Source organism: Heliangelus exortis, chromosome 6, assembly GCF_036169615.1.
Source record: "Heliangelus exortis chromosome 6, bHelExo1.hap1, whole genome shotgun sequence".
NCBI classification, from domain to species: Eukaryota; Metazoa; Chordata; class Aves; order Apodiformes; family Trochilidae; genus Heliangelus; species Heliangelus exortis.
The window spans coordinates 30194198-30210477 of record NC_092427.1 but is presented as its reverse complement, the minus strand read 5'-3'; the positions used below and the strand labels follow the sequence as shown (position 1 = coordinate 30210477).

The window sequence follows — 16280 nt, the reverse complement described above, 5'->3', positions numbered from 1 at the left end:
GGTTTTGTGTAGTTTTTTGGCTTTCTGTGGAGTTATGGTGGGGTTTTTTTTGACAAATTGTCTATTATAGGATGCATATCCTCTTACCTAATATAGATTGAAGTTTTTGCTATGAGCATTGCAGAGACTGCAGATGATATATTTGGGATGAACAATACTTTTTTACATCTATCCCCTCCCCCCCTCAAGCCTCTGTTACTTTGAGTGAATCTATTGTCAAGCAGACAGTCAAAAATCGTTCGGTACCACAAAGATTCTCCTCTGCTGTGATAAAAAAGGCTGTTAAAACTTTAACATCTGTTCAGTACAACTCCCATTAGGGTTGTATTTGTAATTATTTAACTACATGAAGTTACAGAATGTATTAAAAGTTCTTCCTGCACTCAGGCTGCTGCATCAACATACAGCTGGACAAAATCCTTGACTGCTTACACAGTGCCAGCCTCTGTTGTATGAGCAGTTGGATTTCAGTCCCACATCCCCCAGTAGTGCCTGAATGGTTTGCTAAGAGCTTCTCCTAACACTTCTCTTAGCACTGCATGCTGATAACTCATCCTAGGTTACATTCATTTCACACTTGTGAATTTTTTCTAGGCAACCATAGCATCCAGAGCCATGTTTCAAAGAAGAGATTAAAAAACACATTGTGGGTGACATGAGAGAGCTTTGTCCAAATGCTGTTAGCTAATCCTTTTCAAACACATCTTTGAACAGTGCTATTCTAAGTAAAGAAATAAAATAAAATAAAATTAAAAAAAAATCCTGCTCATATTTAGTATTGCAAGCAGATTTAGCTAGGAAGGGGAGCTCTCCCTGTGTAACTCCAAGTGAAGGAGGAGACTTGCTTCTCTTTTTTGCGAGAGAAGGGTGCTTGTTGCACTATCTGATCTTTGGTTAGCAGGCAGTAGAGGACTTCCTGGAGCTGCAGAAAGTGTTTGTATTTCATGTGACATGACCTATAACTGACTTTATGCATTGGGGAGAAGGAAGGAGGAAAGGATTTCATCTTGGTTACACAGGAACTTTCAGCTTCTCAGCTGCTTAGGCCAACAGAAGAGAAAAACAGAGTCAGAGACACATATAATTTGCTTTTAGCAGGCACAATTGGCACAATTTGCAGTGTGTAAGAAAGTCGTAAAGCTCTCAGAAAAATGAAGGGAATAGAGAATCACAAATTCAGGGGTAAGATTTTAAACTATGGTTGTGGGTCCAAAGGATGTTGTAAATCCAGTGGGTCTACTTTTAGGCAGTCAATTTCAGTAGAAACTAAAACTATACATAGGCCACACATTTCACTATTTTTTTTAAAATATCCTTTTGAAACAAGTTATTGGTTATTTCACACAATAAGTCGTACAAGAAAATCAAATGTTTTTCAATACCATGAATCTAGGGAAATCGCAACTGCTTTTTTTCCCCAGAATATGTATTTGTAGACTATTGCATTAAACATTTAATTTGTGACAAAGCAAATGAATTATCACTGTAATTATAAAAAAAAGTTAATACACTGTAAGCCAGTTAATATGCTGTAAATTATGGTATTGCCCTGTTCTAGGCATCTTTTCAGGTAGTTACACACACACAGACACACACACACACACACACACACACACACAGACGTATTCCCAGAAAAGCACAACCACTGCAACTCTATTACCACATTCTTCCAGAGCTTGAAGAATCCTAGACTGAGATCAATAAATGTGTAACTTGGTTCACTCAAACAGTTCAAGAATGAATCTGATAGTCAGAATAATGACCAAGTGAAAACAGCATTTTTCCACAATATATAGGTTACCAACTATGAGAAAATTATCAGGTCTTCCAAAAAAGACATTTTACCATTAAGAGTAATTGCATTCAGCATTATGAGAGAGAAGTTTATGCAGTTTCTGCCCACATTATTCAATACATTATTAATAGGGTTTCCATTCATCAACATTAATGACCAGAGCTCAAAACAAAACTAAATAAATATGTATCAGTCACAGTGGTAATGAATTGTGGTAGCTTTATACAAGTGCATTTGTATTAAAAAAATCATATGTGAATTATAAGCATACATACAAACAAGCAGAGTTTATTTCAAAACTTCATTACGATTATGACTTCTATGGTAAATTATAGTCAATCTCTAACTAATAGAAGGAATAAGAATTTTGTTTAAAACATGTATCAATAAAAGTTGATCCTGTTTTATTGACCCGACGTTTTTATAAATGTTGCAAGAAAGGTAATGAGCTTTCACACACATTAGCAGAAATGCTAGATTACAAAGTGGAAAAAAAAATGTGGTCTTAATCAAAATATGTAAACTTCAGACGTGCTAAATTTAGCTTAAATAAAATCTGGAATAGGTTGCCTTGGAAAATGTTGCTATAGCTGCAAGGACACATTTCTGGCTATTGGTAGGGGAAAGGTAAGATTTCAAATTGCCATATGTAGGCAACATGTTCATTTGGTGCAGAATAATATAGTCGTAATCTGAGGAGATCAGGCTTCATATATTCATACCTCTGAAATGTAAAAATTACATTTTTAGGCCTAATTAATCATTAGGATTGTTTAAAATTATAGTCTAAAAGCCTGAAGTGTATTGAATGATGGTTAAATTATTAAATTGCCTTAATGGAAACAAACTACTGGGGAAAACAGTAGACATGTAATACCTCCCTTCAGACTAAAACAAGTTCAAAAAAACAATATTTAAGCAATATTAAAAAGCAATATTTAAATTGTGTAACAATTCAAGGCTTTTAATAATTTCCCTTCACATTACTGAGAAAATAAATATTTTAGTATATTAAATGTAATTTTAATTATGTGATTTATCTCCAAGATCGCTTAATAGGTTTTGATTATTTGTCATACACAAAAGGTCAGATCTTTGTTTTTATGTTTTATTTATGGAAGTCAGGATTTGGTCTGTGTGATGTAATGGCACTCCTTTTAACCAACATATACAACCGAATGGGATAGCCTTCATTCAAACTATTATGGACTTTTTTTGGACTAAATTTTAGTTGTGCTGTGTCAATAAAGAGAATGAAACTAATTACCTGAAAACATTTTCTCTGTACATGTGCATGTGCAGCCATCACAAGGCTCACGTGGCTCATTATTTAGGCTTTTTTACTGTTCCCCAATGCTGGCATATTAAACATTTTTGAGGGATTCTTTCACTTTGAATGCAGTTGTCATCCATTGGCTCTTGGTGAGGTCCAGAACCAGCTGACAGTTTTAAAGAGTTTGTTTAAATACCTTTCCTTAGGCAATTCACTTACAAGATGATTTATTAACAAAGCCTGGAATAGCCTTTTGGAGGTTCTATAACTCAGCCCCACAGTCTGTGCTAAACTACATTAATATTCTTGAGAAATAATACTTTATTATCTAAAATATTATATCTTGTTAACCTTTCAGGAAACTCAAAAGTAAATATTATGTAAAGAATTGATAGAACCATTCATAAAATTATTTTTCAATAATTAGACTAAAAAATATGCCCACTCAGACTTTAGAAAATAGCATAATCTAGATTACCTTTGCAAGAATTGCTTCTTTTGTCAATAAGAATTTCTTCAGTGGCATGAAGCACTTCTTCAAAGTCCAGCTCTGTGGTTTTCTCTGTCACAGATGGATAATCAGCTATCTCAGAGAACAGAGGCTTTTGCTCATCTTCAGTGGAGGACACAAAAGATGATGACCCACTTTTTTTCTCCTCCAAGTGTTTTTTAATAGATTGATAGTATCTGGTGGTGTCTCCTGAGGGTTCAGGATCACTTTGACCATTCTCTTTGAAATAATCTGTTAAACAGAAATAATTGTGTACAAAAATATGCATTTCATAAAATCTCACCCCTGTTTATTCTGGTTTGCTGATGGAGATAATATTATATGAGGCTGGAAGTCCACTTTCTATTAGAATGAATTAAATTAAAGTTTTTTTTGATTCCTGAGTCAGAGAAGATTTGGATTTCATTTAAAGTAAGAGAAGACATTTTCATTATCTAGTAAGGATTCATAGTCCCTAAACCAAAACTCATTATGCAAAAAGTTGTTTATATATAAAAAAAAGTTTTCAAACTCCTGTTTATTAACTTTGCGTTTTTTTGTTGCTGGTTTTGTGGAGGGTTTCTTTTGGGTGGTTTTTGTTTTGTTGGTTTTTTTTTGTTTGTTTGTTTTTTTTAGGTGAGGATGAGAGTTTTGAAAGCCTTATATCCCAAAGTTTTAAATAAATGTATTTATTATTTCATTCCCTCTTCCAATTTCTCACATTCTTGGGCATTTGTCACAGTCTTTGCAGGATAACATCTGATGGATGTCAGACTCAGGATCAGAAGTACCTGTTTAAGCTATGCCCACATAGGAGTATCTTTGCTGATTATTATTTTCTTGGAAAGGCAGCTGTATTAATCAACCACCCAACCTCAAATTGTCTGGGCCTACCTAAACAGAGAGCATATTTCTTCATGCTCATTACTGCCAAACTATATTTAGGATTGATAGGTTGAAAGAAACCTTACTGGTACAAAAAGAAGGGAGTTTCTTGTCTGTCTTTATGGGATTTTTGCAAACCAACTTTCCAAAGTAGCCCAAATTCCTTAGTCTTTAGAGTTAATGGCAATTCTCTGAATATCCAGTCTTTTGAGTAAGTACACAGCATGCTGAGATATATATGGCATCAGAAAACCAATCAAGTTGAGAGGGAACATTTCATTAATCACATTCAAGGAACAGCAGATTCAGCCCCCTAAAGAAGTGACAAATAAAACTAGATTTAAAGCAGGTGCCTTTAAAAACACATTGTAAAAATTAAATGGGTTTTAAACCCAAGAATAATAGTTTCTGAGTACAGCAAACTCCTGATCTTTTTCAGCATAAATTTGAAGCTAATTTCCAATTCAATATTTGGTTTTACCTAATTTTAGGAAATGTCAAGATAATTCCAGCTCTGCTATTTATTTAAAACACATTTTAGTAGGGTAGTCTCAACAACATATAAATACTGTAACTAGTTTGCACTGACTTTCTGGGGAGACAGCATGATCTCCCATCTGCTTTGTGCTAATTACTAATCAACATAGCTCTGGAATGTCTGTACTCTTTATAGCCTACAGCAGTGGTTAATACAACATTCAGTATATTCCCTAGGTTTCTTCTCTGTTTTCTGGTCACTATAAGGAAATGAAATTCTGGTCTCATCTAATGCTCTTTATCTGCACATAAAGAGAATGCAGTATCTGTAGAGAGCACTGCAGGAGTCCAGACATCTGTGAGCAGCAAGGGCAGGCAATGGTGAACAAAAAAAAAAACAAAACCAAAAAACCCACACTAAAACAAGCCTCCTGTAATTGTATCCTCTAAAATCTCCAAGGGCAATTAACACAGCCCTGGACTGAACTGATTTTATTTGGCCTTTGTTAGGCAGGTTTAGCATCTATAAACGATACCCTGATACTGCGAAGGCATCAACACAAATGCAAATGGACTGGCAGTGTAAAGCTCCTGGGGGATGCTCAGACTGGAGAGTCAAGCACCGTGTCCTCTGCAATTCCATCTCCAAAATAGTACAAAACCAAAATAAAGCTTCATGAGAACATTCTGATCTAGATGTCTGCCATGGCTTTTCTGGTGGGAATTTATGGCGAAATACATACAGTCATGCTACAGACTATTTCTTAATTACTTACTGCTTGACTGAATTCAACCTGTGAAAAAGGCCTTCTAATGAAAGCTTGAAATTGACAATTTTTAGGGTAACTTTTTATGGTCATGGGATTTTGTGCACAAAAGGTAGCTGTAATGAGAACCCTGTGGAATACAAATCAATCATTGGACTAATTTTAAGAGGAGGTCATTGAGACTAATGAAAAAAATTGTAGAGCAGGTGAAGTATATCATAATGTCTTATCTGTCATACTCAGAGAATACCAAAATATCTAGAAACAATAAGGCAGATTCTGCTAAAAATTACACTGCTATAAAAACAGGGTAATTCAATTGATATCCCTGTAGATTACATTAGTCTCCATCTATAGCAGAACAACAAAACATATTCTCCAAATGCTGCCCAGGTATCATGAACTCACTCGCATGAGAAGGAAAGTGGATATCCCTTGAATGTAGATTCCTGCCAATTGAAATCAGGGAATATTTGTTCATCAGCTGATCTGTTTCAAAATATACATCATTGGCTTTACTGCCATTGTTTTATCTGTTAGCCATCTAGTTGTTTTCCTTTTAAAATATTCTTATATAATGCTAAAGAGTCTTCTGTCTGGAGAACAATACTGCAATGCTCTGCACCTAGAGTAGGAATTAAAATGGAAATAACATCTTTTATTTGGCTCTTCGGGACCTGATGGTGGTGCAAGGTCTGCACCTCAGCTCAACAGTCTAGCAGTACCTCCAGCTCAGTGGAAATATGTAAAAAATAATAACCAGGTAGTCCTTTATGCAAAGGAAATTTTTTTCCTTTCTATTCCAATGAAACCAAATCAGTTGTTTGGAATGAATTTTTCAGAAGAGAAATTTTCTACCTGTGTATGTGTATGTATTTATAAGTTCACTTTCTATTGCACACACTCAAAGTTCAAAAAGGTTTATCTTCTCCTTTCTGTTCTGTTTCCAAACCGAATGTAATCTTTTACCACCCCTCTCATGCTAATTCTTCCTCTTTCCTTTTTCCAGTACAAGTTTCACACTCTACTAGAAACAGTGTTTTGCTGAAAATAATTATTCTGTAACTTCCTTTTTTACCAAACATGTACACATACAATTCACACGTTTTATAGGATTTGCTTCAGCCTATTGTGTTCCTGGGTACCTGCCAAGTTTACAGGCAATGTCCTCTGACATTTCCTGTCTGGAAATCCCAAAATCTTCATAGTAATCATTGGAAGGTTTATGTCCTACTTTCACACTTTCACTGGCAAAGGAAGGGAAGGAATGGAGTTGTCAGGAGGGTGCTAAAATGTAGTTATGACATAGGCTTACAGACAGACTGGCAAAAAGTCCAGCTTGGTGGGATGGTTACCAGAGATCAAACAAGTTTCTTTTGTGTGCCACGGTCAGCCTGATCTAGACTGCAGCCTGCATGATCTAGACATTATCTCATAACTTCTTACTCTGCTGTAAATACTGGTGAAAATATCAGTGATATATTACATGTGGAACAGCATTGTTTAATAGTACTGTAGTTTCATTAACTGGACTTTGTTGTACATAATCAGGGTAGCTATGTATCCTGGTGTTTCAGAAGGCAGAATTTTACTCCCTTTATCAGCCATGGAATAAGAAGTCCCACAGTATGCCTAGACAAAGGCAATTTTTGGGCAGGAAATTAAGTGAATGACTTCCTCAGCCCCCCAGAAAGCAATTTATATCCCAAACCACAAGAACGAGAATTTTTATCATTAACATGATCTGCATAACTATAAACTTGTTCAGCAGACACAACATCTTCCTTTTCCTTTGGAAAAACCTATGATGTTATTTTACTTTACATTAAGTAAGACCCTTGGTAAGGAGAAATGCACTCTGTGACTTGAAAGAAAAGGTGATTGCTTAAAAGGTGCTCGGATCTTCACAGAATCACACACAATCACAGAATTGTCAAGGTCTCTAGAGATCTCCTTGTCCAACTTCTGTTATTAGAATCTTCCCTTATCAGCTTTCTTATATGATATTCCAGAATATTCCTGTGATGGTCAATATGTCTTTCCTACATATGAACAAATTTTCTCGTCACCACCACTTTTATCTGTTCTTTAATTTCAAAATGTCATTCATTTTTTTTTTCTGAGAGCAGAAAAATGCCTTATGTGCCCACCCATGTACTAGAGGCAGCAAATATTTAGAGTGAAAATTCAGTGACCATGCATTTCGTATAAATACAATACCACAAACAGTGTTGAAAAAATTGCAAATTCTCAAAGATGTCCAAAACCCAAAAAGTGTTGATGCATAATTTGAACACTGTTTTTCAAACTATGCATATGTTTCCCAGTATATACACAGGGAGCAGCATAAAATCATACAGGAAAAACTCTTAAGTCCTGCAATCACTGCTTTTCACTTACTGGTTTAGGAGCAATATAATCACTACATAATAATCCTGTGATATCAGAAATTACTAATAATGTGAAGCAGGACCAATATACAATGAGAGGTGATTCTAGAGAAGTCTGCTCAAGTTTTTTGCTGGCTAAACTACTCTATAGCACCTTCTGACAGACCAGGTAATGGAAGAACATCAAAAAGGAGGAAGCTGACTGCTTGTGAATATAAAAATGAAAAGCAACCCAGGATCTGGTCATTCAGTAGATAACTGTTGCTATGTTAAACATATATCTTTTTGCCCTATTTCCCATATATCAAAGAATACAATAAAAATGTTAAAATAATTTGTGTGCACATAAGATATATTTTTATACCAATGAAATCCACAGACAATATGTCTTGACACTTTTCTTCCTGTTTCTATCCTTTTTTTGACTTGGGCCTTTCAGAACAGGCTTCTTAACCCAATCTGTAATTAATATTTTCATCAGAATATTACATTCTTACACGACAATCACAGACTTCAGAAGAGATTTTTAATTCAAAAGATCTCTTATCTCTTTGCTGCTTAATTTTAGTGTATTTTAAATCTTCGGATATAAAAGTGTATTGATTTGCAAACAGTCTTAGGGAAAACAGTATGAAGAACTTTAGTCGATTTATTTTCCAATGGAAGAAGGATGTAAGTCCTACAATTGTCATCAAAGCCTGCCAAAGAACAGACAAAATTCTGGACTTCATTTTGCATGCAACATTTGAAATCAGAGTTACTCCACCTTTGCTACCAGAAAAAATTGTCCGAAAATGTATTTTCCCCTTGTCTAGAGAGATATTTACCCCTCTCAAACATTAGGAAGTACAATCACTTAACCCTGAATTCACTTAAACATACCCAAGATGTTTTTAAATCTAGAATTTCAGTGCTAGAGCTCTTGTCTCGGAATCAACTGGGCCCACACTTGCCCTTAGAGACCTGATGCTGCCTTAAGACAAGGAATGTTTTCCAGGAAAGGTCTCCTGAAAGTCCATTATAGAAAATGAGCAACTTGAGCAAAGCACTCTACCATTTTTTAGCTGAAGAGAAATGTGTCCATTGCCAGGACAGTCTTCTTTCTATTGCTGTCCTGATCATCTCAGGTCATGACTGGAGATCAGGGGAGCAGAGAAGTGCTGCCTTCATAAACATTTTTGAGAGCCTGCTGAAAACATAGCTCGCTCTAACATCTGCACATTACCAGTACTTCCCTGAGGACAAAACAGTTCAGACAAAAGCAAAAACCTTTAAGGAAATTTAATCATGAAATCCTCATAACTAATAACTTGAAGGTATAAGAAAGAATAAATCAGTATCCCTAAAGGTTTATCTTGCTCCTTGGTGATACATCATTGATGATTATAGCACTGTTCAGGTTAACAGAATATATAATTATTAGTACTGGAATAACTATTTTTTTTGGATGGGTCTTGTATGAAATCTGTATGGTAAAATCACAAATTTAGTGTGCACGAAAAAAGAACAGCAATCTGAAAGCTGTGCAAAATCTCTACTGAATAGCCTGACTAGTTCAGATCTAATTATATTCCAGATTATGCCTGCTGAAAAAATAGAAATTGCTATGGTCAGGAGAAGCTATGGTCAGATCATAACTCTGTGAAAACAAACTGTATTGATAAAATATGCAGTGCACTTTGTATAGTGAATGTCCCTGAACTGGAAAACTATTTATACATCACATATAGTGATAGTGCTAAGTGCAGAAAGAGAATTAACATAAAGGCTGCTATTTAACTAGTTGCATAGTATTCTATTATGCTGGCTAGTTGCATTAGCACTCACTTTTAAAAGTGGAAAATCACATGTTCATCTTTTTAGTATAATTAGAGGAAATAGTAATGCACACAGTGCCTTCACAGTGGTAAAGGTATTGTTTCACATTTGGGGACCACAATGTTTTAAATTTTGGAAATAAAAACCAACCGATTTAACTTGATTTAACTTGAATCATCACATATTGATTAATAGTATAATTTATTAATCTGGCAACAGTACTATATTTTTATGATGAGGACTGGCTACACTGCTACAATATTTCCTTCTGTGTGCACTATATGCACTGTCAGATACGTGTGTACTGATTGAATAACACAAAGGAAAAACGATGTCAATCTGGAAAGGGATACAGGAAAATTTCTGGTCTAGGAAAAATGGGTTACTGGTGGTATAGGTCAGTTAAGACATTTTTTTCCTGCTCAGCAGTAAAAAGGCTTAAAGTTCTTATTTTTCTGTGGCTATTTTTTAGATTCATTTAATTCCAATTTAATTCATAATTTGGGAAATTCACGTAATTTTGAGATCTTCACTGCAGAGCCTAAAGATACAAACTAACAAAATTCACTCTAGCAAGTCCTGGCAGTTTTGCTGGAGAGTTCCAGTAGACTGGATAGTGAGGCTGGAAGAACTGAACTGGAAATACCTGTTTGAATTACTGCTCTGTATCAGTGCTGCTTGTGAGAGCTTGGCAAGTTAATGTCTCCTTTGCTGTGTTTCCTTTCTGAGCTATTAAGAATTGGATGATTCTGGAAATAGGAAACAGCAGAAGATACTGAAATCTCACCCAGCAATCCTGAACTAATACTGGGTAAGTTCTCCATAAGGATCCATGTTCCTTTTTAAAAATGGACTACAAAAGGAGTTAGTTTCGAACAACTGAATTTGAGTCACATTTAAAAAGCCAAAAATTTAAAAGTTGAAGTGAGTATGTAATTCTTCATTTATTCTTTTGTCCCATTTTTAGTGCAATTAGATGGAGCGCCAGTGCTATCTCTAAATTTCTTTGCTCTGTCTGGCTTTGTATCATCTGTAGTGCCAATCAGATAATAATGAAGCACAATTCTTGATTTATATTTCAGGAAATAATGCTATACTTAAAAAATCAGAAACAAAGAAGTACAAACACCTTAGAAGGGCTTCAGGCCAGATGCCAAAGCAGTTCTGCTATCAAGTTTAGAATTCTCCTTTATGAGGAACTCAGCTTTCACTGTAGTACTATTATGATTTTTTTTTTTTTTTTTCAAAGGATGGCTATGGGTATGTGTGAATGCATACGTTTCTATCAGATTTGGCCTCAGGAAACAGCCTCTCTGGGAGCAACTCCTGGAAACAAGACTTCCGTAGAAGCTCCCTGAGGTGGCTCCTAGGCACTGTGGTATCAGCAATAACAGTAACAGGAGGAGATGAAAAACTGCAGTAATGGGCTCTCTGATGGCCTTACATTTTTTGTTAGGGGTTTCATGCTGCATGTAATATTTTGGGAATGTGAGGTCTTGTTTCAAACCATATGCTGCCTGCCACAGTCTTAGTTGTTTCCTGGTCATGTAACCACCTGACTGACTGAACATTAGAAATTCCTTCCTAATTAAGCCCAAGAGGAGTTCATCAGCATCATACTAAGTAAAAGCTTCAATTTTTATCCAGATTCTTACCATAATTCCTTGCAGAGTACACAGCATACTGCTTGGCTGAGTCATTTATTTATACAGTAAGCATTTAAATAAGTAAGCTAGGGGATAGGGGCAAGAATGGGAGACAGCAGGGGCAGGGTGGGGTGTTTCCCCATTCTCTTGATGCTGGTTCACCACAACAATCAGTTCTGGAAAGATTTCTTTGTCTTCTATATTGCCAGCCGTGGCCATATAATAAAGTCATGTTAATATGATTTGACTTGTTAGCCTGGATAGTAGCTAAAAGCACTGTACACTTAAGGTAGCCATACTAATCAAGATTCGATTAGAAGTTTGTTAAAGCTCTGGCTTCTGTGCTTACTTTGAGTATAGATCCATTTGGAAAAGTCTGGTCAAGAAACGTAAATCTTGAAATTAAGGTAAAAATGAAATACTGCAAAGCCACTATTGATTGTTACAGACTGTGTCAACATGGACAAGTGCATGCAATAATTGTGAAACAAGATTTCACAAGAACTTTCTTTTGTGGCATTTGAAAGTCACAGCCATGGAATTTGTCAGGTGTTCCCCTGGGGCATCTGACAAGAATTAAAGTAATGCCAGCTGCCTAAGTCTCTGGTTACGATTTTAACAGTAATTCTATTGGAGTTTTTATCATCCTTTCAGTTCTTGTTTTAGATCACAGCTAAAAATCTAGAGTAAGGATTTTTTTCAGTGAGGTCATCATTACATTCCCACCTAATAGATCTATGCTATTTTATTTACCCAGTATTTTAATTACCCTGCATGGGAAGGAAAGATTTTATATGCCCTGTCAAAAGAACAAAGAGCAGCTATGATTTAGCTATGTTATAAGTGCAGCTTTAATCAAAACTCAGCTTTCTACATGGAAAGGATTCCATACTCCATTGCTTCTAGGGCTTTAAGAGAATTATATATGAGTGCCCAGAACAGGTCCAGAATTTTGATAGTCTTCAGCTAGGACATCAGTTAAAGCTAAATTCAAAGTTTGTCTTTTCATGAGAATAATTGGACACTGGAACAGTCCCAGGAAGGTTAAGATTTTAGATCCAACATTTACAAAAAGTTAAAGAAGATGCTAGCAAAAATAGTAATGCTTGAGTTACAGAAAAGTCTTTTCAAAGCATCAAATTTTCAAAGCTCTTGGTGAGTTTACCTGTAACTTTTGCATTTTTCACCTATGTTTCTGCACTCAGAACTAGCAGAGCAAAGAATACTTCTTGCCCCTATGTGTTTCCCTTGAAATTAGCTAACTCTCACAGAACTACCAGAGGAAAATGAGAAGTGGGCAAGAAAGGACTGTGTTCTGCACTGCTAAAAGAGGCAACTGAATGTAGGTGGAGCAAACTGTTGTCCCTTAGTTTTCAGCAGTAGAGTAACTTGCCAGCCCAGCTGGGAGATTTGTCCAGAACTGCCAGGCAGGAATACTGCTTATTTTAAGCAGTCATGGAGAGAGTTTCTTGGCTGATTGTCAAGCATGTGATAAAACTGTCTAAAGCTGCACCTGGACCTGTGCAAGGAACATCATCCATTATTCTTAAAGGTCTGCAATTAATTTCTTTCATCCAAGAATAAGGTGTGAGGTAGTATAAGTGTTATTTTTGCAGGGGGTTTCTTGTGGTATTGTAGAACTCCCCAGAATGCAGAGAAAAAGCTGACCCCTCAGGTAGCCTTGTACTCTTTAAAATCACATTGCAATGTTCAAGCTGAGGTCAGTGTTTGTTGCCACAAGTAAGAAATGGTGGAAATATATCTAGATGGACTGAGAAGGTCTTGGAATTGGAAAAGTAGTGTTACTAACTGCAGATGCGTAACAGAGAGCTGTGCTGATTTTGTTTAACCCCTGATAATACTCGTGCAGGAGGAGTTGCCATGGCAACAAGGTCCAAATCAGGCAAGCATGAAATAAAGGCTGAGATAACACAATCCCATTTTTAGTACTCCAAGAGGGAGAAAATCGCTGGTGCCCACACTAAAGATGGAAACAATACAATCTCAGGCTACATAATATGTTCGTAGGTCAACAGCTGAAAGGAAAGAATTCCAGTAAGACCATTTCATAAGCAACACTACCCTGCTCACCCCCACCCCTCCAATAACTAAGAATCAGTAAAAATTTGGTGAGATGTAAAATATCAAAATATATAAGTGACAATACTGGCTGTCTCTATCCTGTTCAAAGTATAATTCTGAAATCAAAATATGATTGTTAAAAGTCATCATACAACACATATTTTCATCTGTAAGAATATTGTGACCAAAAATACATTTGCCAGGAGCATATGTGTTCAGAAACTCTGTCTTTGCCACTCCAGTTCTCCTGAGACAGTCTGCAGGATGCTCTCCAAAGCTTTATCTTAACTATGCTGCACCAGAATATGATGCCAGTCTCTCCTATATGTAAAATGTTGACATCAATAGAATATTACTTAACAAGCCAGGAGTAACCTCTAGTACACTACAATCTAATAGACATTATAGTTTGGGCCACAAAAAAGGGACATTGAAGGTCTATGACTACGAGGTGTCTGCTGCAGCTATGGTAACATACAGAGAATTTGAGCTGGGACCAGAGAGGGGCAGTAAGTCCAGGGGCCAAAATACTCAGTCCTTGGCAAGGCACTTTTTATGACTGCATCTTCTCTTCAGATGGGCTATCAATGCACCACACTTGTCTCTAACTCAGGCATTCCCAGATACTATGCACTCATTACCAAGACTAAGGAGCTTGTTGCTAATCTTTTCTTCAGTGGTGCAAGTATTTTTTCAAAGACTGTGGGAAATTACATTCTTTAAAAATTAACCCAAGTAAATATATGCAAGAGGCTTTTCAATGTAATCTACTGGGCAAGAACTGTAAAAATGTGGGGGTCTTGGCATCACATTGACACCTGAGGAGCCTATTTGTAATTCTGCAGCAGACACAGCATGGAAGATCATTTCCATCTTGTCTATGTGGAAGCATATGCTTTCTCATAAGAAATGTGAAGGTTATTCAGGCAAAAGGCCTCTGTCAACAAATTCTTAGTGAAAAGCAGATTGAATATTTCATGGGAACATTTTCCTGACAGATTTGTTGTCAATGTTGGTTGGCTTCCTGCCCTAAAGATGCTTCTTTGATCAAAAGGCAATGTCATTGTTCTGAGTACCCACACTTCGGATTAAAGTTTTTCTCATGAAGTAAATGGAGCACTGAAGCATGAAGCATGGAACATTATACCTGTTCTGTACATTTAATGTACTCCTATTTATTATCAGCAACTTTGCAGCTCTAAAATTGGTATTATGCTGCATTTAGGATTGGTGTTTGTGTATTATGAAAGACAGGCATACCAGTAATTTGTCAGACAAAGCAATGGACCATAAAAGCATAATGTTATTCAAAGAATTATACCTAAAAATGAAAATCCTGTGAGTATCAGTTTAGCTGCCTTCATGGCTGTCTGACCACAGCTATAGCCTAAAGTTCCTGATATTTAGCAGTACTAAATGCTGATGACATATTTTAATATTCACTGATTTTTCATTCACTAGGATTAATCCCAAAAGCCTGTAAGGTGAATGTAGGCACAGAAAATGTTACCTGAACTCTTGCCAGAACAGCCATTTACACATCACTATATGAATCAAAATCTAACTAGGATGAATCCACTGTGTCCTGAAAACAAAATATTTCATTTCAGGGAGAAACACTACTTAGCATCAAGTTGAACAAAACACTTTGCTGAAATGCATAAAATAAAATTAATGAAATAAAATTAACAATGCTTAATAATCCGATAGATTAGTTCCTCCAAACAGTTTAAAACATGGTTCTCAGAAAATAGGTATTGTTTAAGGATAATATAGAGACTCATATCAAGCACAATAAGGTAGCTTAGTGTTGAGAGGTGTGAAGTAATGGAAAAGTGAAACTGACATCCTCTAAGCATATCTAAACGTATAGGGGACAGTACACAGACTGTTTTTCTGCTCAACTAGGTTCTCCAGAGCTGCTACAAGGACAGCTAATGTACCCAACATTATCAAGTGAAATACCAATGAATAATGAAGCAGTGCTGTCTAATGTAAGAAATGAAGTTAATTACCTTTTTCTATTTCACTGTGAAAGGACAATTTCCGTCTTCGTAGTTTGCAGTTATCTCCATCTGTATCATTAGTAGTTTGTGATCTTATTACGAGGTCAGACTTGATTAATGAAATATGAAACATAATGATAGATTAGTTCCATCTAAAGAGAGCAGGTTTTCAATAGATGATTGACTGTTAATCATGTTCAAGCTTTCAGAAAGGCAGTATTACACAAGTCAGTCTGCATCAACCTCTCCATCTTCACCTAATGGTATTGCTCAATGCTAACATTAAAAAGTTCCTGCAGATTGAGCAAAACCAATAATGTCTCCAAGTGATGGTGAAACAAAAGTATCATCCTGATAATAAGCTTCCATGGAAAGATATATATTCCTGACTTATCAGCTTCCTGATCTTGAACAGATGTAGTTTAAATACTCATAGAGACATCAATGAAAAAACCCCAAAAAATCTAACCTCTATGATGTATGCTATACTGTATGCTATAGCAACTTTACCCATCATGATTTTATCTTTTTAGACCTCTCCTCTCTGACCCAGTTCATTCACAACACAACAGTGTTGTCTCCTTCCATCAGTCTTACAGAAGATGGATGTTCTTTTTACCATAATAAATACAAGATGCATGTAACAACCCT

General features: G+C 36.0%; 1 protein-coding gene across 3 annotated transcripts in view; it reads right to left on the bottom strand.

Moving 5' to 3' along the window:
* KCNH7 (potassium voltage-gated channel subfamily H member 7) overlaps positions 1 to 16280 on the bottom strand; it is a 212126-nt gene that overhangs the window by 8600 nt on the left and 187246 nt on the right. For all 3 annotated transcript variants that reach the window (XM_071747510.1, XM_071747511.1, XM_071747512.1), the window contains 2 exons: positions 15639 to 15738; positions 3547 to 3810 (listed from right to left, as the gene is read on the bottom strand). In XM_071747510.1, coding sequence (XP_071603611.1) covers positions 3547 to 3810; positions 15639 to 15738 — 364 coding nt within the window. The remainder of the gene's footprint in view (positions 1 to 3546; positions 3811 to 15638; positions 15739 to 16280) is intronic.